This window comes from Camelina sativa, chromosome 10, assembly GCF_030686135.1.
Source record: "Camelina sativa cultivar CO46 ecotype springtype chromosome 10, ASM3068613v1".
Taxonomy (NCBI): Eukaryota; Viridiplantae; Streptophyta; class Magnoliopsida; order Brassicales; family Brassicaceae; genus Camelina; species Camelina sativa.
The window spans coordinates 25,213,140-25,235,525 of NC_141889.1; the positions used below are offsets into that span (position 1 = coordinate 25,213,140).

A 22,386-nucleotide genomic window follows, 5' to 3' on the forward strand; every position below is an offset into this window, starting at 1 on the left:
TGTTAAAGAAATCAAGAATAACAAATGTTGAAAGAAGAAAAGAAAAAAAAAAACATCATCAATGTTCTCAAAGCTCAATATACAAAAAAAAAACAGTTGAAAGCAGTCAAGCACACACACACAAGTGAATTCACAAAATCCCAACCCAAAGACAAATTCTCCAATCAATCAAATAATAACTCTCCCACAAAGGACGTATCTTCACTTTACCTACCAAAAACCAAAAAAAAAACCTTGATTTTAGTTTTTACATCATAACCAATCAATAATGAAACGACAAACAGAGCAATGACCAAGTCCATCCTAAAGTTCTATAACTTCTAAACAATAAAATCTCCCTCCCAAAAATCTCTCTTTTACAGTTTCCTCAAATCTCTCTCTCTCTCTCTCTCAATCCCACAAAAATCTCAAGAACATTCATGGGTCTTCTTCTTCAACAAAGCTTCAACTTTAGCTACTTCCACTCAGAAAAATCAAATCTTTGAATGGAGATTCAACGACGACCAGTCATCAACCTCATGGTTCTTCACTCTCAACACGACAAAAGCGACACCCTTTCCCGACGAGAGTCTCTCGCCGGCAAATCCAAATGGAGAATCTCATTATCTCGTTCCTCTTCATCTTCTTCATCAAACAACAACTCTCCGACCAAACAAGAGATCCCATCTGAGTTTCTCTGTCCGATCTCAGGCTCTTTAATGGCTGACCCAATCATTGTCTCCTCCGGTCACTCCTACGAGAGAGCTTGCGTCATCGCTTCTAAAAACCTAGGCTTTACTCCAACCCCACCTCCAGATTTCTCCACCGTGATACCAAACCTCGCCTTGAAATCCGCAATTCTCAGCTGGTGTGAACGCTGGTGTTTCCCACCGCCGAAGCCACTTGATTCCGCCGCCGCGGAGAAGCTTATACTCACTTTAATGGAGAAAAGGCCACAAAGAAGAAAAGTCTCTGTTTCGGAGAAAGAGCTTATCCAAGCGCTAAGAGACAAACCATCAGTGAGACTTAACCACGCCGCGACTGAGCTTGATCGGAGACCTAATTACTTCAATTCAAGCTCCGACGAGTCAGTGGCTTCATCGAGCCGTACGCTACAGTTAACAACTAAACCTAGTTGCTTCTCTTCACCTTCGTCTGGAGAAATCGATTCGTTAGAACCAAACCTAACACCAGAAGAAGAAGCTTTACTCATAAAGCTGAAGAGTAATCGAATCTCAGAGATTGAAGAAGCTTTGGTTTCGATTCGACGCGTTACGAGAATCGACGAAGGTTCAAGAATCAGTTTATGTACGACGAGACTCATCTCTGCACTTAAGTCACTGATCGTCTCGAGATACGCGACGGTTCAGGTGAACGTCACGGCGGTTCTTGTGAACCTGTCTCTGGAGAAATCTAACAAAGTTAAGATCGTACGGTCAGGAATTGTTCCGCCGTTGATCGACGTTTTGAAATGCGGCTCCGTTGAAGCTCAGGAGCATTCCGCCGGAGTTGTTTTCAGTTTAGCTCTGGAAGACGAGAACAAGACGGCGATTGGTGTTCTCGGAGCTTTGGAGCCGCTGCTTCATCTGATCCGAGTTGGTACTGAGTTGACTCGGCATGACTCGGCGTTGGCTCTGTATCATCTCTCTCTAGTGCAGAGCAACAGAGGGAAGCTTGTTAAGCTTGGAGCTGTTCAGATGCTTTTGAACATGGTGAATTTAGGACAGATGATCGGTCGTGTTTTGTTGATTCTTTGTAACATGGCTTCGTGTCCGGTGAGTAGACCAGCTTTGCTTGACTCGGGAGGTGTTGAATGTATGGTTGGGGTTTTGAGAGGAGCCAGAGAGGTTCACGAGTCGACTAGGGAGAGCTGTGTTGCGGTTTTGTATGGGCTGAGTCACGACGGTGGTTTGAGGTTTAAAGGGTTGGCTATGGCGGCGAATGCGGTGGAGGAGTTAGTGAAAGTGGAGAGGAGTGGGAGAGAGAGAGCTAAGCAGAAGGCCAGAAGAGTTTTGGAAGTGTTGAGAGCTAAAATGGAAGATGATGATTCACCGGAGAATGAGGAGGTTGATTGGGAAGAGTTGCTTAATGCCGATGATGTTAGTCGGAGCCGGTATCGACTCGGTGGTGAGAAATCGTGTGTTAACTCGGCCGAGTTTTGACGTGTTTTTTTTTTAACTCGTTATTTATTTGCTTTTCGAAAAACAAGAATTAATTGTGGATTTCTTTTTTAAGAAAAATTCTAAATAATAGGGTTTTGGGGTTGTAATTAGTTGGAAGTCTTGGAGATGAGATTTTTTCTTTTGTGAAATTTTTTTTTACGACTGGGTGGATTCTTTGTATTTTCTGGCCATTTGGGTGGCTTTTCTTTTTGTTAATCCCATCCTTTCTTTTCTTATTATCTTTTGTTTTTTATATATTTTGTTTTAGTAAAAGGAAAATGAAAAAAAAGTTGTAAGGGGACTAAGGGATGACTTTTTAATTCCTTAAGAGATGGGAACTGATTCTCCCACTGAAAAAATATATCAATCTTTAGTTGAGTTTTTTTTTTTGGACAAAAGTTGAGTTTAATCTATCTAATTATTTGCATTACATTTACTGTAGTTAAATCTGGAGGTGAATCATCAAGATTATATATTTGAATAAATTTGATTTTAACATTGCATTCATTTTCATCTAGATTTCAATGAATATTATTAAATTATGAATTTCTTCTATAATATTTTTTGTTTCAATGCCAAGTTAAATTTAATTGGTACCCATTCCAATTGCTTTCTAACAATTATATAAGTCTCAATTTCCTCTTTTTCTAATTTCCTAATATTTATTGGTCAGATAAATTTCAGTCTATTTTCACTACATTTATTTTTGTTTTGTGCAACTATGTAAATATCAAACATTATGGGCAGTTGATAAATACCATAGATATGGCACAATTTGTATGTATATAAAGATATGAGGAATTATTATAAATACCAACAGTTTTGAGGCAGTTTATAAATACCATAAGTTCTGTTGCTGTTTCGCAAATATCAAAAATATGGGACAGTTTTGTCAAATACCATAAAAGAACAGGCAGTTTTGTAAACACTAAACGATATGGAACTATCCGAACTAATTAGTACTAGTAATACACAATTACTGAAGTAATGATGACAAAACAACTAATTATTTGAATTTTAATCATAGTATTAAGTATTAACACATGAGCTTAGATCAATCTTAGCCCGAATCTCAAACTTTTCATCTAAACGCACCAAACAATTAAATAAATAAATAAACAAAACAAAAATACAAAATCTCACAAATCGTAAAAACAAATCTTAATTGATCGCATCACACCTTCGCCGGATCTCTCCTTGCCGTCCGGTCAAAACACCGTAAAGACTCAGCTTCTGCATAGCTCCGGCAAAGTCTTTAAAGAATCGAGCTTGGTCTCTCGCGTATAACTCAACGAACGGTCGGGTTCTCGGGTCAGAGAATAGCCCGTGATCCGACTCGAGTAGCCCGAGACCTTTCGGAATATTCTGGAAATACATATTGTCGAACTTGTTCGGAGTCATCACGTCGTTGAAGACGGAGAGCGTAGGGTCGTTTTTGTAATTCGAACAAGCTTTTCGTAACGCATCAGCGAATCTCGGGTTATACCCGGTACTGTTATTCGGGTCGACCCGGTTCGTGAACTCTTTGCAATGTGAGAATCCGATGGTGTGAGCACCGCTCAAAGCGACCATCTCTTGAACGGAGAAGCCTTTGGAGCTGAACTGATCGATGAGCTTCGAGATCTGCATCGACGGAAGCGGGAGGAGATCGGAGACGAGAGACGATTTCGAAGTTCGCGAATCGCGGCGGCCGAGGGAGATTTCGTAGTAAGGTCCACCAACGGTGACGAGGAGATCGCGAACCGCGACAGCGATGATATCGGAGCATGAGACTGTGTTGGGGCAAGCGAGCTCGAGAGCTGTTTTAGCGCGGATCACGACGTCGAATCCGTCGCCGGGGAGGGAGAGATTGATTGACGAGTCGCGCTCGGCGGTGTTGAAAGCTGTGGAGGAAACGAGGACGGAGGCGTCGCAGCCGTTGGGGAAACAGTCGTGGAAGAAGAGGCGGAGAGCTGCGGCGGCGGTTGTTGGAGTTGAGATCTGTTTGTTGGTGATGGTTTCGCGGACTATGTCGAGGAATTTAGGGCATGATTTGGAGTAGAAATCGACGGTGAGATGAGATTCGGCGGCGGAGGATAAGCAGAGGAGGATGATGATGGTGAGATATTTAAGTTGAGATTGTTTCACCATTGTTGAAGGAGATTGAGAGAGTGAGAGTGAGAGAGAGGCGGTGAGATTTTAATGAAAGAAGGAAGAAGAGTGAGAGAGTGAGTGAAGAGCACGCGCTTGTGTGGTATGGTATACAGTACCACCACCAATCACGGGAAAGAGAATCCGGTTATTTTCTTATATGAGTCCGGTTTATTGTATATGTTATGGTAAACCGGTTGATTTTGTTCCGGTATCTACGATTCAAATCGATCCAAACTCATCGACGACAGAAAAAGTATATGGTACAGTACGTGGCTGTCTTATTACATTTATATTTGATATTTTTTTTTTCACCGAATATTTTTATTATATAATATAAGGTGAAATACAAGGTTGGAATGCGTTTTTAAAATCCTAAAGTCGGCGGAAAACAGAAATATCTCCAAAAGCTTAAGCCCAATACTCGGGAAACACAGATTACAACACAAGAGCCAAAAGAGAAACTCTCAAAATCATTAAAGAAGTCGGAAGAGAACATAAGTCGCGGGACTACATCCTCAAAAGTCGATGTCGAAAGGATCTACAAACCCAAAAGGAAGAGATCCAAAGATAGAGGCCACCGCGAAGACTTAACCCAACTAAGAACGAATACCTCGAATAAATAAGCATGAAACGCGAATCTAATTCCTAACCACCTAATCTTAAACCGAGAATCTAAATCTAGGACTTTGCATCCCCACAAGAGGTCACTGCCCACAAGAGGTTAGCCTTACAAGAACAGAAAAGGAACAGACCACGGATAAAGACCTATTTATTTTTCTAATCTATGGCGTTAGAATGAAACTTAAGCTATCCTAAGCTAGACAAACAACCCGGCCGAAACTTCTTCAAGATCAAGAGCTAGACTATGACCCGAACAAACCAAAAGGCTAACGACAAGAGAGAATCACGGTCGCTTATACCATGGCCGGGGAAGACAACCAGTCGGGAGAAGAGGCACAGAAACGGCGATCCTCCGAAGATCGACACCATCCCAAAAAAATGATACTACACTGAATCTCGGCTGGGACATCCTGAAAAACGAACGGCAAACCTTTGACAAAGGTCAAATCCACCGTCTACGAGATACGCCGGAACTGGATCTGCCTCACCATCATCGTCAAGAAGCCTTAGTCACCACCAAACCACTTCGCACACCGAGATCTCTAGGCTTACAGTAAAACAAAGAAAAAACAAGAACAGATCTAGAAGCCCTCTCACAGCGCCGTGGTGGCCGCCAGAGAGGCAACGCGGCGAGTTACAGAGAACGGCTTGACCTAATCGTTTTAGGGAGAAAAGAAAGAGGAGAGAGAAATCTTCCCCACACTACAATTATATTTGAATATAGCAGAGAAAAAGGTAAGAAGTGATGATAGCTTTAAGCAGGGGCGGATCTATGTAGTGATGGGGTGGGGTACGTGCCCCATGCTACTTGTTAAAAATTATCTAATACATTTGGTATTTTGGTTAGTTTAGTTACACAGCTTAATTGCCCCATGCATCTTTGGTGAGGAGTTCGATTCCTGACTTTCATCTTTTTTATTGTTGCCTTTTTTTCCTACAAGCAATGTTCTTTTTGTAATGTCTAATTACATGTTAATATTTGTTTCTACTCTAAATTATACTTACATTTAAATTTGAAAAGTAATATAAAACTAGTTAATTAGTATAATATATGTATTTAATTTATATATATATATATATATATATAGCTGAAATCTATTTAAATAAAGGATCTTGTACAAAAATTAATCATATGAATTCAAAAATAATACATAATATAACTCTTGCATGTAACTTCTACACATTTCTACAATCTTATATATTAGTTTTTAATATTTTAAATGTAGATTTAGACTCTTTATCGTTGGAATTTCGCTTTGATATACTATTTATCAATATTTTACAAATTTTACCGTGATTACGAAATGTTATATTGTGTATTATTTCTGATTTCTCAAAAAATTTCTTACATTTTTAGAGTTAGAAAATAAAGTTGCAAGAAATGGTCATTTAAAAGGTTAATATACTGCACAAAATCCTTATATAATATATGTTTAGATATAATTTTCATTTAAATATATGTAATGTGAAATTGAATATATTTTTAAATCAAATAAAATAATTTTTAAATATGCAAAAAGATAAAAAAATTATACTATTTAATATTTTATAATATAAATTTAATATAGTAAGTATTAAATAATTTGTGCCCACATCAAATTTCTTTCTCCATCCGCCCCTGGCTTTAAGACCCTGTTGTGAACTTTTTAGAGTTATGGTCCCATTCCCATGTCACATAATGTTTTCAATGCATTATCATGTAACACGAATTTTTATCGTATAAAGTAAATAGAACATGAATACATGATTATAAATTAAAAACTCTAACATTAAGGAGATAGTTAATCGTTATTCAATATATAAAGTTTTGATTTTTTTTTTTAAATAAAATTGTATGGAAGGTAATAACAAATAAATGGAAGAAAAAATAAGGTGAAAACTGTAATTTTGTTATACCAAAACTAATTAATTTTGCTTTGTCCCTAACTATGTCACGTATTAACATTATTGTACCCTATATGTATGGTGCTATTTCCTTTTTTCCGCAGTTTTAATTTAATTTTGTGTTTTGTATTTTGTCAATGATTTTTCTTTAATTGTGGAAAATATATTCAACATCTAAATGCTCTTCTTAAAAAATTGAAGTTAATTAAGAAAATTTTACACAAATTTAAAAAAATAATTACCAATTTAAATATATTATTTTATCTCACCAATAAAATCAGATTACGATTTTAAAATTGTTAAATTATTAACGACGTAATAAGGTTGGATTTAAATTCTATTAAAATTCATGATTCGACAATTTCTTTTTTAAAAATCGAAATATTTGTATCACGCTACATTAGGTTAATTTGGACTTGGAAATTTATTTATTTTGTTGGAAAAAAACTAGTGACTTTATAATATGCATCTTTATTATGTGCATTGTGATACAAACATTATTCCAAAGACAGACTAACCGTGATGGATTAGGATCGATGGGCCAGCCTACATGGATAAACTAAGTTAGCAGTGAGGTTAGTGGGGTTCACAGACGGGTTGTGGCACTAACAAGATAAAGTAATCTGTTTATGTCGATCAGAGTGATTTATGGGCAAGAAACACACAAGCCTGACATTAAACTCATCTTTATGTAAACATGTCGACATTTTTAGTCAACTCACACTTCAAATTCCTCGCGTGTTCAAAAGTTGTCTAATTACTCCTGATTTTGTTTTCTCAATGGATAAACCCAAGTATTTTTCTTATTTATTTGTTTCCATCTATTAAAGTTATGTGGTTAAAGAGTTTACTTTACAGAAAAAGTGGACTCATCCACACATCCTACCTTCCCAGCCCATTTACCAAAATTATCTTGTATATAAAATTATAGCGAGCAAAAGAAAAAATTGAAACAAATTTATAATTCCAATTAGTAAAGGCCCAGTGGAAAACGATAGGTGGTTTGGAGTTAGAGGAGAAGCTCAAGGACTCTTTTACGATAATCCGATATACAGCTTTATGCAGCTTTTTGTGGAGATCAGATCCTGATCACTTATTCTACAAGCATAAGATTACTGAATACACTGAGTCTCCTCCTCCTCCTGATCCTACGCCTGATCCTCAAGGTAAGACAGGGTGCTACTCGTTATCGTATACCGTAAGCCCTTATAAGTTTATGATTATGATTCCTCAAGGCATGAGCTTGGTGTGAGTTGTGCGGTATGGGAGTGATTTTTGGGACGCACTATGCGATAGACTGTGTAATGAAACTCAGTTTCAGTTTCTGAAGAAGCTTGAAAGAGGGTGTGGTAAGCAAACGATTTTCTATGAGTTCTCTTTTGGGTGTATGAAAATAATTGTCCTTCGTAGATCAGCCAAGAAGTGATTCCTCAAGGCATGATGCGCAAGGAGCTTGGTATTATTAAGTTGACAACGCAGTTTGTGGCATGGTATGGGAGTCGTTTTCAGGACTCTCTGTGGGAAAGAGTGTCTACTGAAACTGAATTTCAGTTTCTGAATGGAAATGATGATAGGTACACGCTTTTCTCTAAGCTTCATGTTGAGTTTGGTACTGTAATAAAGCGTTGGGCAAGTCATCCGGAAGCTGCTGTTGAAGGTTTTTTAGCTGCTCTTGATGCTTTCAAGAAAAAGCAAGAGGAGGAAGACGACGTGCTATTGGAGAAGCTTGTGACTGACAGGGGTGATTTTGTGGTTAGTGATGAGTATTTTCATGACATTGAGTTTTGTCCTCCACGTGAAACCCCTCCACTACAAATCTCTTCATAATATTATATATAAGTACTAGTTACACACTTAATCGGGTTTCTTCTACCTTAAGCACTTTTATAGTACTGCTGGTTTAGTTTACAATCCAAGTACACTAATGGCAAAATCCAGTTTAGTAATTTCAACGTGACCATTCAGAATCTCATAAACTCTTTCTATATATCTCCAGTGGGCATTATCTTCAATAGCTTGACCAGATCATATGACTTGAAATCTCTCCCAAAGCACAGAGCCAAGTCCAAAGCTAATTTCCCATCCTGAAAAATAAAAGCAAGAAGAAACCAAATTTGATTGGTGATCAAACGAAAACAACTATGTTATATAATAATCTCAGCTCCTATTTTTCTATATATTTTCACTAATAGCACCTTTGTTCTTCTTGTTTTATCAGCACCATTGCTCAACAAGATCTTTGTAATGTCTCGATTCCGGCTTTGAACAGCGATATGTAAAGGAGTCCATCCTTCCTGTAAAACAAAGAATGATGTTTCATCAGATCTTCAAAGAAATTTATCAAAATCAGAAAATTTTATATGGCTTGAGATATGCTTCTTTTGTGGCTACTGACATTATCTGCAACATTGACGTCTACATTGTACTTGATGATCAGTAGTTTCACAGTCTGCAAGGCTCCAACTTGAACTGCGTAATGAAGCGGAGCTGCACCGTCCTGAATGTTTAAAGATTCAGGTTATGAAAGCTTAAAAACCTTTTCCAAATGGGTACATATATAATAAGTAAATGGAACCAGATAAGTTCTCTCACCCGATCTTGAAGATGCGGATTAGCTCCTTTTCTCAAAAGATGACTAATCACTGCCTCTTTTTTACCAAGGATTGCCTTATGAAGAGCGGTTTGGTTGTCCTGTATTCGTAGATACAATCAGTGACAACATGATAAAGAATAGAAACCAGATTTGTCTCAAAAGCAAACCTTGTCAACATCATCAATGTCTAGTCCATTTGCAATGAGGTTATCCATTAAGGGAATCTGCATTGACAGAGCAAGTGTCTGAAGTGGCTTCCAACTCTTCTGCAAAATTGCACGTTTAACAGAATAAGCATATCAACCATGTGAATCTAAACCGAAGCAAATGGTCATTCAGATTGATATGAGAATGACTGTTAAATGCAATCTTAACGATAAAATCACTTGAGAAGAGAACTTACAGTTGAAATCATCTTGAGATTTGGTTTATCATTTTGCTGAAGAATTGCTCTTTCTTCAGGTTCAAGAAGTTGTTCAACCTCTGCAAATAACTCAAACCCATGTAAACCAGGATACATACACATACACATACACATACAGACACACACAAGTATACTAAGATTGTACAAACATAAAGATTGAATTTTTACTTGCAATTTGGAGAAAAATTGAGAAATTCTAAGAGAGTTATGATTGAAAGAAGAAGAAGAACCTCTTGCAAGCTCTTCCTCGTAGTCGTCAGTAGCATTAAGCTTCTGTGGTCTCGATTCATCTTCCCAATCACTCTCGTAATCTAAATCGTTCCCAATACCATCTTCGTCTTCTTCATCTTCTTCGTTTTCGCTGTCGCTACCATCATCTGGGTCTTCCCAGAATTCATGTTTGGATTGCAGGGAAGGTGTTCGACGATTTGTCTCAGTGAAACTGCGACTTCTTCTGGCCGTGGATTGTCTCTTGGCGGAGACTCCTCGGACACTCGTGGATCGACAGTACACGAGATTTGATTTGCAATTGTGAGAAGAACCAGAGATTGGTAATCGTGAAAGTAGCCAAGTTTGTGGAGGGATGGATAAAACCGAAGAGACCATTTGTGTAATTTAAAAGCTTCTCTTTCAATTGGGAAAGTGTCCCAAAGTCGACGACACTTGACCCTGGTTTAGAAGACGGACGTCAACTATATTCTATAAGAGCATCAGTATTGGTGTAGGACAAATTTTGGTCCCTCAAATATATTAATCTTATTTTTAGAGTTTCTTAAGTTTGGTATGAGTATTGGTGTCCCTCACAGTTGGTCCCCTGGAAAAAATAATAATATTTTTAATTAAAAAATTAATTATTTAAATTAATAAGTAAAAACATATTAAAGTTTTAATTTAAATAAAACATATAACATTGACATTAAAAACAAGAAAATTACAAAGTTACAAAAACTTGAAGAAAAAAAACAAATATCTTGGGTTACAAGGACAATCCTCATACAACATTTTCTTGTGTTTCAAGATAGCTTATGAACCAATGAAATAAAAAAGCTAAACATCAGAGCTTAAACGCCATATAAGACAACCGTATAAATAAGAATGGACATAACTAAGCAATTTTGTTCAACCTCTAACTAGAATATTTTAAAAATGTTTTAGATGGTCGGATGAGGGTTGAACTTCACTGATTCGAGCCATACTAGCTCCTTAATCTCTTCTTCAGTGGAAGCCGGGTCCTCAAAATCGAAACTGAACTGCTTGGAACAAACAGGCTCATGTTAAGGTCGTGAAGAGCTGACAAGTAAGGATGACACAATGCTTCCTCAACTACAAGATAAAGAGCGTGATCAAGCATTAATTAATAATAAGAAATCATCACTCATATGCCAATCTCGGTATGTAACAGATGAACTTATACCAGATCTTTCCTGAAACAGAACATACCTCAGTTATAAGTTTAAGCTGATGAACGTAGTCTTTCCCCGGGAATAGAGGCTCCCCTATCATAATCTCAACAAATATGCAACCAACAGACCAAACATCAATCGCCTATCATTTCCAGAGTTCCTATAGATATAACAGAAGTAGCCAATAGCCATATTAACACAAATGATGTCAATAGCTTAGTAAAATAAGTGGGAGCGTCGATGTTTGGAACATACATGAGTTCAGAGAGACCGCATTTCATATCCTTCTCTGCTAAAGTCGCCCTCTCAAGCAATTTCTTGCTCTCCTTTTTCATTAAGTCTGCAGACATGTTCAACTCCTGGACATGCTTCTCAGCTCTCAAGAACTGTGCCTGAAGAAATGATTTTGAAGTTGATCTAAAAACAAGAGAAGGGACACAAACCAGGGCAAGTATAACAACAAACAAATTGGAATAGTAGATACCTCTTCGCTTTGAAATCGGCCTAGTGTTTGACGTATGTCAATTCTTCTGCAAAGAAAACAAAACCAGTAGAGGATACAATCGATACATAAAACTTAGCACCATGTCAACACATAAAAACGTCTAATTCGGAGCAAAACCTGTTTTGAATCGAACTCATTTCAAGTAATTAAAGCTTATGAGATATTGAATTCCAAATCCATGCTTTTGTTGCTAATAAGAATCTCGATTCATAAGAAACGTCATGGTGAACAAAAGAGAGAGAGATTTAACAAACCTGTATAGAGCGGAAATGAGAGGTCGAGTTTTCACGGAAGGAACGAGCAGAGCGCATGGCGGAATCCGTCGATTCCTTCACCGTCTGTTGGAGATCACCCACCCATTTCTCCGCTTCTCCCATGGCTTCCCCCACCGAATCAACCACTCCGATCGCTTTATGCTCAATCGCAACAGAAACTGTTCCATTTGCGATCGCTGGAGCCGAATCTTCGGTAACGCCGATTGCTTTGGTAACGACGGAGAGAAAAAAATGACTCGAGACCGCGATTTTTTGGGTTCACCCTACCCAAACGACATCAACCAATAACACGCCGCCACGTGTTATGAAGGACAGACGAAAATACGTCCCCTTTAAAGATACATTTCTTCGTTAATGGGCCATTTTTCATTTATTTTTAAAACAAAAATCGTGGGGGACAGCCCAAAAAGACGCCGATGCACATGGTCTAACAACGTTCTCAATGACAGTTTCTTATTCTCAACAATAAGAACAGAATTTAAGCAAACCTTGAATTTGTCCCAACAAAAAAAAAAAAAAAAAGCAAACCCACTTCAACTCGAATAAATGAAAATTACTTTACAAATTATAATCCAATTTACTAAAAATTCAAATTAATCATGTCACAAAGGCATTATATTGAGATTTGAGAATTTAGATAACCAAAACAACCAAAACTATCTAATATATTAGTTAGGTTTAGACCAAAATATCCAAAACTTTTAGTTATATTTGTCAATGGGTTTGTTAGTTTCGTTGTCGCAGGTACTTGAGGCTGCGGTGAGCGTAAACAAGTTTGTTTGTTTGCTTGCCGCAGGTATCTGCATCATGACGTTGCGACAAACGATGTGATCTGCGTCTAACATTTTTAAACATTGTTTCGATTCAGCGGTTAAAATGTAGACGCAGCTGCCTGGGTCAATCAAACGAACAAGCCCAAATATTAAATAGTGTTGTGCAAAATGTAACTAAATAACCGAAATACTTTGATAAAAATGGTATTCCAAATGATTTTTGGATTAACTCGTGAATTGTGAATATTTGAGAAATTAAATGAGCATTTTTTTCAGAATAAGTTAAATTAATTGTATCGTAAAAGTATAAAACATTTTTTCAGAAGGAGAAGAGCGAAAAAAACTTAATATATATACACATATATATATATATATATATATATATATATTCTCTTCACTTTTCTTTCTCTAACCATAGTTGATGTCGGCTACCTCAACATCACACAACTCATCATCGGGTCGGGTCTTTAGCAAATCTTACCCAACAACAAACAACTCATCTTCTCAATAAATAACCGGATCTCCTTTTCAATACTTCAGACTTGAGGGTCTTAGACCATCTACATCCCAGCAACACTCCTCTGTTGCTCAAGATAATATATTTTAATTATTTCTTTTTAATAATATTATATATTTAAATAATAAAATTGGAAAAAAATTAACTTATCACATGCTGACACATGTCAGAATCGATGCTATCGTTGATGATAGAAGGACCGTTTCTCAATTTTTATGTTTCTTTATTATTAATTTTTTATTTTTAATTGAGAGAACTCCTAAGAGTAACTGTCACTAATGATGCCATTATAGAATAATCTAGAAGATCTTTATGGTCAAAGAAAATATTATAAATATATTATAGAGATTTGTGTATATCTTATACTCCATCTGTATTAGAATAGATGTTTTAAAAATTTATCTTGTGTCACAAAGATTGATTTTTTGTATTTTTTTATTAATTAATTAATATTATGAAATGATAGATTTCAAGATTCATTAAATGAGAATTTAAAATTTTGAAAAATTACTATTGGTTAATAGTTATGTTATTATAAATAAAAATACACTTATGACTAAACATTAATTGTTTTCATAATCTATGTAAAAATATTTAAAAATCATTCTAATACAGAAGGAGTATGATTCTATTAGTTAGATAATATGTTAATTCATTCCATATAAATAATTATGTCTCTGTACATTCATTATACATTCATCTTAACGAGTCAATATACTAAGATGTATCTCTAGATTTTTTTCGATATATTTGATCTTTTTCTACGTAATAACTCCAAATAAAATATAAATAGGTGTCCATACTTCACATTATGGTAGTAACTTTTTGGATAATTATCGACATGCAACGATGGATTCGTCATCAATCTTGCGGGGAAAATCAAAGAAAAAGACGAGCTTAAGTGCATTGGCACCATATCTCTTGCTTTGTATTACTCTATTCTCCATAACTTTCTTCTTGTTTCCTCAGAATTCTCTCAATTCCATCAATGATCACAACGTTCTCTACGTCGAACCTCAACCAAGTAAGTTTAAATGTTCTTTTTGTCGAAATGCAAAGAGCCAAATACCAAATTGTTGAAATCTTTTGGTCATTCATTGTTGTCGTTGGTTTAGATTTTAAGGACTGTGACTTGTCTAAAGGACAATGGATTCCAGAAGAAAGAGGGTCGCTGTACTCAAACTCTACCTGTCCTACAATACCCGACTCGAAAAACTGCTTAAAACATGGGAGACCAAACAGAGATTTCTTGTTCTGGAGATGGAAACCTGAAGGCTGTAAACTTCCGAGCTTCAATCCTAAAGCTTTTCTTGATCTCGTTCGCGGCAAAGAGATGAATTTCATTGGTGATTCTGTGGCCAGAAACCACATGGAGTCTCTTCTCTGCCTCTTGTCAATGGTAAGACTCTGTTTGTAGCAGATCTTGTGACACAACTCATTAGGCTTGTCTCTTAAGAAATAATAGCTCGTTTCTTTGCTTTCAGGAAGAAACTCCGAAAGATATCTACAAGGATGCAGAAGACAGAAACAGGATATGGTACTTTCGAGACCATGACTTCACTCTATCTACCTCATGGACTAAGTTTCTAGTGGCGGGATTCGAGAGGACTCGCGCTAACAAGACCAGAACAGGAATTTATGATATAGATGTCGACAAGATCGATGAGCAATGGGCGAAGGATCTGCCAAATACAGACATTGCCATTGTTTCAGCTGGTCATTGGTTTTTCAGACCAATATACATACATAGAGGAGATGAGACAATAGGTTGCATCTTCTGTAACTTACCAAACATGACTCAGATTAGCTTGAAAGAAGGGTTTAAACTAGTTTTCTCAGCTGCTTTTAAGCACATCAATGGATGTCATAACTGCAAAGACAACTTAGTGGCAGTTCTCAGGACATATTCGCCGTCCCATTTTGAGAATGGGACTTGGAACACTGGAGGAGCTTGCGGGAGGACGATCCCTTTAAGGGTAAATGACATCAACCAGAAGAGCAGCGATATGGAAATCAGAAGATCTCAGATAGAGCAGCTTGAAGAGATTAAACGTGTTAGCTTAATAAAGAGGAAATTTGCGGTTTTGGATGTGACTAGAGTTATGCTAATGAGACCAGACGGGCACCCGAATTCTTACTGGGGAAATAAATGGATGAAAGGTTTCAATGACTGTACTCACTGGTGCTTGCCCGGACCAATCGATGCCTGGAGCGAGGTTCTCATGGCGTTACTTAGACAACTCTGGTAAATCTTGAGGATAAGAACTTTTATAATGTATAAGGTGATGTCTTTGAGTCAATTGTCATAGCAACCTTTAGCACAAAGAGAAGACACATATTTACAGGACATATACAAAACTACACATACCTGGCATTGTTTCATGTAATCATGATCATAGCCTGCAAAAAACATTGAGCAGAGGAATAACAGTTTCCACCATTCTTACTGTTCATGTGAAGACATAAAACATAGAAAATGTCCTGGGATCTTCCAAAGAATCTCAAAGTGCATAAACTCAAAATGGATGACATAGAATCAAATCGACATAACGGAAAATTTTAACAGATCACTGCGATCTGAAAGACCACCTTGAACAGAACAGATCACTGCGATCTGAAAGACCACCTTGAACAGAACAGACCACCAACCATGACAACAACAAAAGGCTTCTATTGTATCCTAACAGTTGACTCTAGATATCATACAATATCATTCAAAATCAAAACACATTTTGACAATATAATTAGAGAACTGAGAAAGGTGAGCTTGATAAATAGAAATTCTCCAACTATTCCTTACTCCTTTGTAATTATGAGTTGACTTCTAAAGATTCTCGAAGCAATTTTATCAAAGTGGATGTAATAGAAACATATCGACATAACCAAAAAGTTCAACAGATCATTGAGTACCAGCTAAACTCTTCACCTACCATGACTACAACACAAAGCTTCTATTGTGTTTCCATCAGTTAACTCAAAGCAATCATAACATCGTTCAGATCGATTAAAAAGCTTCAAAGTGAATGAGACAGCTCAGATTGATAAAATAGCAATTCTCCAACTATTTCCTTAAGAAATTACGAGTTCAACAGTAAAGATCGATGCTTTACATGGAGAAACAAACTTACATAAAGCTAAAAAAACCATCAAGCCAAACACAAGACAACACATATCACAAACGAATCAAGACTCCAAAGTGTTACCAAGAGGAAACGAGAAGACTTCACGAACCGGAGAAAACTCAACAAGACCAATCTCCATACCATAACCATTCACCGGAAGCTTCAAATCTCTCAAAACAGAGAAAGCCTCAGCCATACGCGACTTGGGAACATCGAGAGCCACAGGACAACACGGAACCCAAGAATCAACACGGTAATCTTCACCAATCTCAACAGACTCTTTCTTCAACGTATCACATAGCTGAGTCTGAAGCTGAAGAAGAGAAAGAGACGGCGTCGGAGACAGGAAGAGCAAGTTGTTGTCGCTAGAGAAGCTGCCTATAGTGGAGAACGAGATCGAGATTGGTTCTTGCTTAGATACGAAGCTTTTGATGACGGATTCGAGTCTAGTTGAGTCGAAGAAAGAGGTGGAGAAGAGTGTTATGTGTGGACGAGACTCAGTGTTGATCAGTTTGGTGCTGATTTGACGGCGAGCGAAGACGTTCCAAGCTTTCAGAACTTGGTTCTCGAGTGCTGGGTCGAAGTACAGCTCGATTGCGTAGCCTTCTGACATTTGATTCCGAGTCGCGAAATCGAAGATCGGAGATAGACGGATCACGATCGGAGACTCTGAGAGATCTCTCCAAAATCTGGGAAATTTGGAGATACGAAGGAAGTAAACTCAAAAGGGAAAGTGAGAAGAAAGAAAAATGAATATTTCAGATTTGGTTTGTGCATTTTGACCGAATCAAACCAAACTCAAACCGAACCGAATCTGAATTGAAAAATTAACCCCGAAATGTTTCAGTTTTACATGAAAAGGTCCCCAATGTTTTAAAAAGTTACCTGAGAAATATTTGTTGGAACAGATTCTTGTTTCCGTGGAACGAGGAACAGACTGACCTTTCTTAGGGTTTTTTTTTTTTTTTTTTTTTTGTTGCAGTCTCATCATCTCTTCAAAGCTCTCTTTCTCTTCGATTTTTTTTACGGTCACCTTTCAGTCAAAAAGAGCGTTTGCTCTAACTCTAAGTCCCTTTCTTCGATTACAACAAAGAATGTTTCGTTTCGCGTTCTGCTTCTTCTTTCTGCTATCGGCTGGAGAGATTTCATCGCAGTTGGGTTCTGGTCCACACATTACTGATGTTAACATACTCTTACCTCCAAAGACGAAGAACCCTGTTGAGTATCGCCTTCAAGGGAGTGATGGCTGCTTCAAATGGTACATTGATTGTGATTAGGATGAGATTGATTTAGAAAATGATTGCTTTTTTTCTACAGTTAGATCATTCACCACCCCCGATTACTTCTTCTAATTTTTGCAGTGAGGCCATGTCTCCTGAACCTCATTCACCAGTCTATGTCATTATGGGAGCCACAATGACTTACACCAATAAGAGTCAGGATTCAAAAGAGGTGAGATTAAATATATTTTAATTTCCTCTCTTTTGAAAAAACTTTTTTGTCTCCTTCTATTTGTTGCCACTTCCAAGTACAACAACTTCTTCTCTCTCGGGCAGGTTATGGTTTGTGAAAAAGTGCAGTGCACTGAAGGTTCTGCTATTGATCCTTCTGAAAGTACTGTCACCAATGCTGTACCCTTACAGGTTACAATTTTTATAGGATATTCTCAGTAACTTGCTGTCGTATAGGTACCCATACATCTGTTATGATATCTGCAATTGTCTATATCACAGGTGTTTTGTTTTGTCAGGTTTCATCTGAGGCCCATATCGTTCCTCAAAACCCGGTCATTCACACTGGAAATTTGTTAACTTTTATCATAGCAGGTCAAATCGAATCCTACATAACGAAATGCATTTGGTCAATGTGTTACATCAAAGACACCTGTAAAATGTAGGGACGGAGCATCAAATATCTGGTCAGTGGGTTACATCAAACAGTAATGTCCTATCCGTCAATGTCGCATCTGGCCAAGCTAAAGCGATCAGCCAAGGCTCCGCTCACGGTATTATGTTTTCATTACTTTTCCTTGTGCATCAGCTGGATTTCTAAAGGACACTAAAGAGACATGCTTTCTCTTGCTCGCTAATCAGACATGCTTTCTCTTGCTCGCTAATCTTTGTCGCATCTGCACAGTTACATTTGAAGGTCATGGGTTGAAACTGCAAACAGAAGTCACAGTGCTGCTTGGAAACACCATTTGTCCTGCTAACTCCGAAGGGATGTCTGAATCTGAAACTGAAACTGGGCCAGAAAAGGTTATCAAGTATTCAAGTTTATTTATTTCTTTGTATTTATCAAAGAATGTTTTAAGTAAATCTTATTATTAATGTGAGTTTTCCTTGGAAATATTTCTTACAGGTGGATTCATAGAGTGATCTTGAAGTAGTTGCAACCATTGTAGGATGTGTTTTCGTATCTGTCTCTATGCTGGCTATTGCCTTCGTAATTGGCCTCAAGATTGACCAAACTAAATTGGAGCGAAAACTTGAAGAAACAAGGCAAAAGAATCTCAAGAAATATTTTTAGACATATCAGTTTTATGTTTTACCACTTCTTGGCGCTTTTAAGATAACGTTCAATCATTTACAAGTTTGTTGTTTGTTTCTCCGTCAATTCCATCAATCTATTTTGCTCGTTTAGCAACGTTTGAAGATTGTCACTGTAAAAGCAGATATAATCGGCGTTTTTTTTTTGTTTATACCTCTTGTTTAATGGCAATTCTTCTTTGTTGCATAGCAATCGCTTCTGGACCAAGCGAAGTCTCACCAGTCAGTTCAGAAAAATCAGGCTGGCCGCCTAGGCCAAAATTTGTAAAGCCCGTATATGTTTGATCCCAGTCTGGTCTGGCCCGAAGTTTTTTAAAAATGTCATTTAAAAAACCGTGATTAAAAATTATGAGTTCGAAAGAGATTAAAAATTCATTTAATCATGAGATCGAAAGAAATTAAAAATTCATTTAAAATTATATTTATATACAAATACAGAAAAACAAAATGACTACAATATTAAAAATTCATTTGAAATTATATTTATATACATACAAATACAAAAAAAAAAGAAAATGACTACAATTGAAAGGAACAAACGACAAAGTATATATTTTCGAGTAAAAATGTATGATAAAATTAAACTATATATCCTATTCAAATAAACTGAAACTTTTGTTAAGTTAAGATATCATTGGTTAAATTAAGAAAAAAAATAATGATATTCTAGAATTTATAAAATTATGTGAGATTTGAAATATGAGGTCATCAGAGTTATAGTGAGATGTGTGTCATTCTTTTAATATATAATACAAAAATCAAGTATCAAAAGTAAGTATTTGAGAGTTATAAAAGTGCAATTAAGTGCATATTAATACATTTTTAACATGTTCTATTATATTAAATTGAATTCATTGAAATATTAAATTAAATTCATTGAGAACACTACTATGATATTAGTATGGGAGTTACAAACAATTTTTTATACTTTTCCAACTCCTACAATTAAAATGGGAAAAATGTCAAAAAAATCTCTAACTTTCAAATTTGAGACGTTTTAATCACCAACTTTCAAGATGTCATTTTAATCATAAACTTTCCGTTGACTTGACCATAAAATAGCAAAGTTTTGTTGACCTCGCCGTTTTAGGCACGTCGTTTATTCTCTGTTAAAGATCTAAAAAACAGAGTAAATTGCATGTTATTTGCTACTGATTAGCATAAACAACCACGTTTTTAACACCATAAACAACATCGTTTGCCAAATTGAAGACACTAAATCCCCAAATTGATTCCAATTTCATAAATACATAATCCTAGAAAGAAAACCCTAAATTCTCTCTATACCATTGATGGCACACCACACTCACCAATGCAACCATATGTGTCAAAGCTTGAACTTAAACTCATCTGAATTAGAGAGATTGCAGAAGAGATTTTGGTATTATAGAGATAATTTGGGGTTTTCTTTCTAAGATTAGGGATTTAATAAATGTCATGCCTAAAATGGCGAGGTCAACAGAACTTTGCTATTTTATGGTCAAGTCCACAAAAAGTTTGTGATTAAAATGACATCTTGAAAGTTGGTGATTAAAACATCCCAAATTTGAAAGTTGGGGATTTTTATGATATTTTTCCCAATTAAAATCCATTTAATTTAAAAGTGAGTGTTGGTGAATCCATAATTTGATTCAAAAGTATAATATGTTACACATTGACCGTTTAGAAGGAATAGGAACATATAATTCTCAAATAAACTTTTTTTTTTGTTAAAACCAACATATATGAATTTAAAAAATAAATATGAATAGATTAGAAAGGCAAGAAATATAAAAGAAATATTTTATTTTTATATAAACAAAATAAAAATTGAAAACAATGCTTTTATATATAATACTTTCTAAATTAAATTATAGGATCAAACTCTTACAACACATATGAGATATAACAACATTTGATATTGGTGAGTACACTTAAGGGTAAAAAAAAATCATATCAAATATCCATGTTTCCAAACAGACCTAATTTCATACACATGAAAAAAACGATTAAAAATATTTTTATTATATTTTAAGAAATTGTTCAAATTAGTTCAATAAAAAAGCTTATTAAATTTAAACTGTTAGAAATCAATTTACTTTAAAAAAAATTGAACCAATTTAAGAAAATCTATAATAATCGTAATTTAATGAAAGTTCTTTCCGATTTTTGTGGTTATTGAAAGAAAAAATATGCTAGATGAGGAAATAAATTATTACTAAAATTATTATATAAAGTTAAAACAAAAACATAAACCGTTAGATTAGGATTGACAAAAAAAACTGTTAGCTTAGAAATTCTTTTATACTATTTAACGCAAATTTAGGAAATATTTTATACCATCACCAAATCGGGTAACTAAAAAAAAAAAAATATACATAAAAGTAAGGTTTCACTCTCTCCTTATTCGTCCATTTGACATTTTTTTTTAAAATTTTTTAATATTTATTTTTAATTAAACAACACATTTTATTATATACATTAATGCATACTTTAATTTCATTCTTTAGTACTAAATTGTAACTGAAATCATATAAATTGTGAATTGAGTTTTTATTTTCCATTCATTTTCATTTAAACATACTATTAATTATAATTGTAACTCTTCTAATTTAATTATTTTTGAAATGTAACTTCCATCACTTTTTATCCTATAAATAACCATTCTCACATCCTCCTCCACCATATCCCAATCCTAGATATTTTCTTTGTTTTTTTTATAATGTTCTTGCATAGGTTGAAAACCCAAATAAGAGTTTGGTTATATTTTTTGTTTAATATATATTTTACATTGTTTTGAATTTTATTGTTTTTTTTAAGTACTTCTTCTTTTCTTCTTTGTTTTCTTATATTGTTTCTTTGTTTTATGTATTCTAATATGTATAATAAAATTTTGATGACCATAATAATATTTTGGTTATAACCATCTCATAATAAGAGAATCAAGCTAAAGAAAACATCTTAATTCTTTACTTGAGTTCTTACAAATTCATGTATATTTATTTGATTCTTAAAATTTGAAATGTTCTCATGAAGGAAATTTTTGTAATATAATTACCAAATCAATTCTTTTTACCTCTCTCTTACCTCTAACAAAATTGTAATAAATATATTTTAGAATACTCATCATTATATTTAGTATGTGATTCAACATATAATTATATTAAGTTATTATTTTAAAATTTAATTCAAATATGCACTTTAAGGATTTTGCTATATAAAAAGCAATATGATATTTATTTTCTTTCTAGCTTTTACTACAAGGATGAAAAATTGAAACTAAGCCTAGCAATATAACTTAAATTAAGGGGGAAAAAATTGTAATATAATTATCAAATCAGTTTTTCTTAACTCTCACTTACATCCAACAAAATTGTAATACATTTATTATAGAATAATAATCACTATATTCAGTTTTTGATTCAGCATGTAATGATATAAAAATCACTATTTTTTAATTTAATCCA

At 35.3% G+C, this 22,386-nt stretch overlaps 6 protein-coding genes, 1 long non-coding RNA gene and 1 pseudogene across 8 annotated transcripts; 4 read left to right on the top strand and 4 right to left on the bottom strand.

Moving 5' to 3' along the window:
• The first annotated feature begins 109 nt into the window (after nucleotides 1-109).
• LOC104720643 (U-box domain-containing protein 40) lies at nucleotides 110-2,377 on the top strand. Its single transcript, XM_087468227.1, has one exon. The coding sequence runs from the start codon at nucleotides 486-488 to the stop codon at nucleotides 2,139-2,141; it is 1,656 nt and encodes a 551-aa protein (XP_087324353.1). The 5' UTR covers nucleotides 110-485; the 3' UTR covers nucleotides 2,142-2,377.
• Nucleotides 2,378-3,129: 752 nt separating this feature from the next.
• Nucleotides 3,130-5,615, bottom strand: LOC104719677 (peroxidase 63 pseudogene; annotated as a pseudogene). The gene has a single exon (XR_015569304.1). The product of XR_015569304.1 is annotated as a peroxidase 63 pseudogene (transcript).
• Nucleotides 5,616-7,559: 1,944 nt separating this feature from the next.
• On the top strand, nucleotides 7,560-8,606 carry LOC147937333 (putative splicing factor 3A subunit 1). The gene is made up of 3 exons (XM_087468752.1): nucleotides 7,560-7,573; nucleotides 7,845-7,977; nucleotides 8,190-8,606. The coding sequence occupies exons 1-3, from the start codon at nucleotides 7,560-7,562 to the stop codon at nucleotides 8,604-8,606; spliced, it is 564 nt and encodes a 187-aa protein (XP_087324878.1).
• On the bottom strand, nucleotides 8,590-10,554 carry LOC104719675 (ankyrin repeat domain-containing protein EMB506, chloroplastic). Its single transcript, XM_010437637.3, has 7 exons — nucleotides 10,027-10,554; nucleotides 9,776-9,855; nucleotides 9,540-9,638; nucleotides 9,372-9,470; nucleotides 9,175-9,276; nucleotides 8,975-9,073; nucleotides 8,590-8,863 (listed from the first exon to the last, which is right to left on the bottom strand). The coding sequence occupies exons 1-7, from the start codon at nucleotides 10,400-10,402 to the stop codon at nucleotides 8,762-8,764; spliced, it is 957 nt and encodes a 318-aa protein (XP_010435939.1). The 5' UTR covers nucleotides 10,403-10,554; the 3' UTR covers nucleotides 8,590-8,761.
• Nucleotides 10,555-11,065: 511 nt separating this feature from the next.
• LOC147937334 (RGS1-HXK1-interacting protein 1-like) lies at nucleotides 11,066-12,081 on the bottom strand. Its single transcript, XM_087468753.1, has 4 exons — nucleotides 11,959-12,081; nucleotides 11,451-11,591; nucleotides 11,237-11,341; nucleotides 11,066-11,119 (listed from the first exon to the last, which is right to left on the bottom strand). The coding sequence occupies exons 1-4, from the start codon at nucleotides 12,079-12,081 to the stop codon at nucleotides 11,066-11,068; spliced, it is 423 nt and encodes a 140-aa protein (XP_087324879.1).
• A 2,025-nt stretch (nucleotides 12,082-14,106) lies between these two features.
• On the top strand, nucleotides 14,107-15,633 carry LOC104720642 (xyloglucan O-acetyltransferase 2-like). Its single transcript, XM_010438523.3, has 3 exons — nucleotides 14,107-14,293; nucleotides 14,385-14,668; nucleotides 14,754-15,633. Exons 1-3 carry the CDS (start codon nucleotides 14,119-14,121, stop codon nucleotides 15,516-15,518), a joined length of 1,224 nt encoding a protein of 407 aa, XP_010436825.2. The 5' UTR covers nucleotides 14,107-14,118; the 3' UTR covers nucleotides 15,519-15,633.
• A 674-nt stretch (nucleotides 15,634-16,307) lies between these two features.
• LOC104719674 (uncharacterized) lies at nucleotides 16,308-17,145 on the bottom strand. The gene has a single exon (XM_010437636.3). It carries the CDS (start codon nucleotides 17,002-17,004, stop codon nucleotides 16,453-16,455), a length of 552 nt encoding a protein of 183 aa, XP_010435938.1. The 5' UTR covers nucleotides 17,005-17,145; the 3' UTR covers nucleotides 16,308-16,452.
• A 1,045-nt stretch (nucleotides 17,146-18,190) lies between these two features.
• LOC147937335 (uncharacterized) lies at nucleotides 18,191-18,996 on the top strand. Its single transcript, XR_015568351.1, has 3 exons — nucleotides 18,191-18,396; nucleotides 18,528-18,649; nucleotides 18,753-18,996. It is a non-coding gene; the product is annotated as an uncharacterized LOC147937335 (long non-coding RNA).
• The last annotated feature ends 3,390 nt before the right edge of the window (nucleotides 18,997-22,386 follow it).

Excerpts from the sequence above, each read along its gene's own strand:
- LOC104720643 (XM_087468227.1), top strand. The coding sequence starts at position 486 with ATGGAGATTCAACGACGACCAGTCATCAACCTCATGGTTCTTCACTCT.
- LOC147937333 (XM_087468752.1), top strand. Across the intron at positions 7,978-8,189 it reads GCTACTCGTTATCGTATACC|ATCAGCCAAGAAGTGATTCC; the intron begins GTAAGCCCTTAT and ends TGTCCTTCGTAG.
- LOC104719675 (XM_010437637.3), bottom strand. The coding sequence starts at position 10,402 with ATGGTCTCTTCGGTTTTATCCATCCCTCCACAAACTTGGCTACTTTCA. Across the intron at positions 9,471-9,539 it reads ACATTGATGATGTTGACAAG|GACAACCAAACCGCTCTTCA; the intron begins GTTTGCTTTTGA and ends CTACGAATACAG. Across the intron at positions 9,074-9,174 it reads ACGTCAATGTTGCAGATAAT|GAAGGATGGACTCCTTTACA; the intron begins GTCAGTAGCCAC and ends TTTGTTTTACAG.
- LOC147937334 (XM_087468753.1), bottom strand. The coding sequence starts at position 12,081 with ATGGGAGAAGCGGAGAAATGGGTGGGTGATCTCCAACAGACGGTGAAG. Across the intron at positions 11,592-11,958 it reads CTCATTTCCGCTCTATACAG|GCACAGTTCTTGAGAGCTGA; the intron begins GTTTGTTAAATC and ends TCATTTCTTCAG. Across the intron at positions 11,342-11,450 it reads GTCTCTCTGAACTCATGTAT|GCGATTGATGTTTGGTCTGT; the intron begins GTTCCAAACATC and ends TGGAAATGATAG.
- LOC104720642 (XM_010438523.3), top strand. The coding sequence starts at position 14,119 with ATGGATTCGTCATCAATCTTGCGGGGAAAATCAAAGAAAAAGACGAGC. Across the intron at positions 14,294-14,384 it reads CTACGTCGAACCTCAACCAA|ATTTTAAGGACTGTGACTTG; the intron begins GTAAGTTTAAAT and ends TCGTTGGTTTAG. Across the intron at positions 14,669-14,753 it reads TTCTCTGCCTCTTGTCAATG|GAAGAAACTCCGAAAGATAT; the intron begins GTAAGACTCTGT and ends CTTTGCTTTCAG.
- LOC104719674 (XM_010437636.3), bottom strand. The coding sequence starts at position 17,004 with ATGTCAGAAGGCTACGCAATCGAGCTGTACTTCGACCCAGCACTCGAG.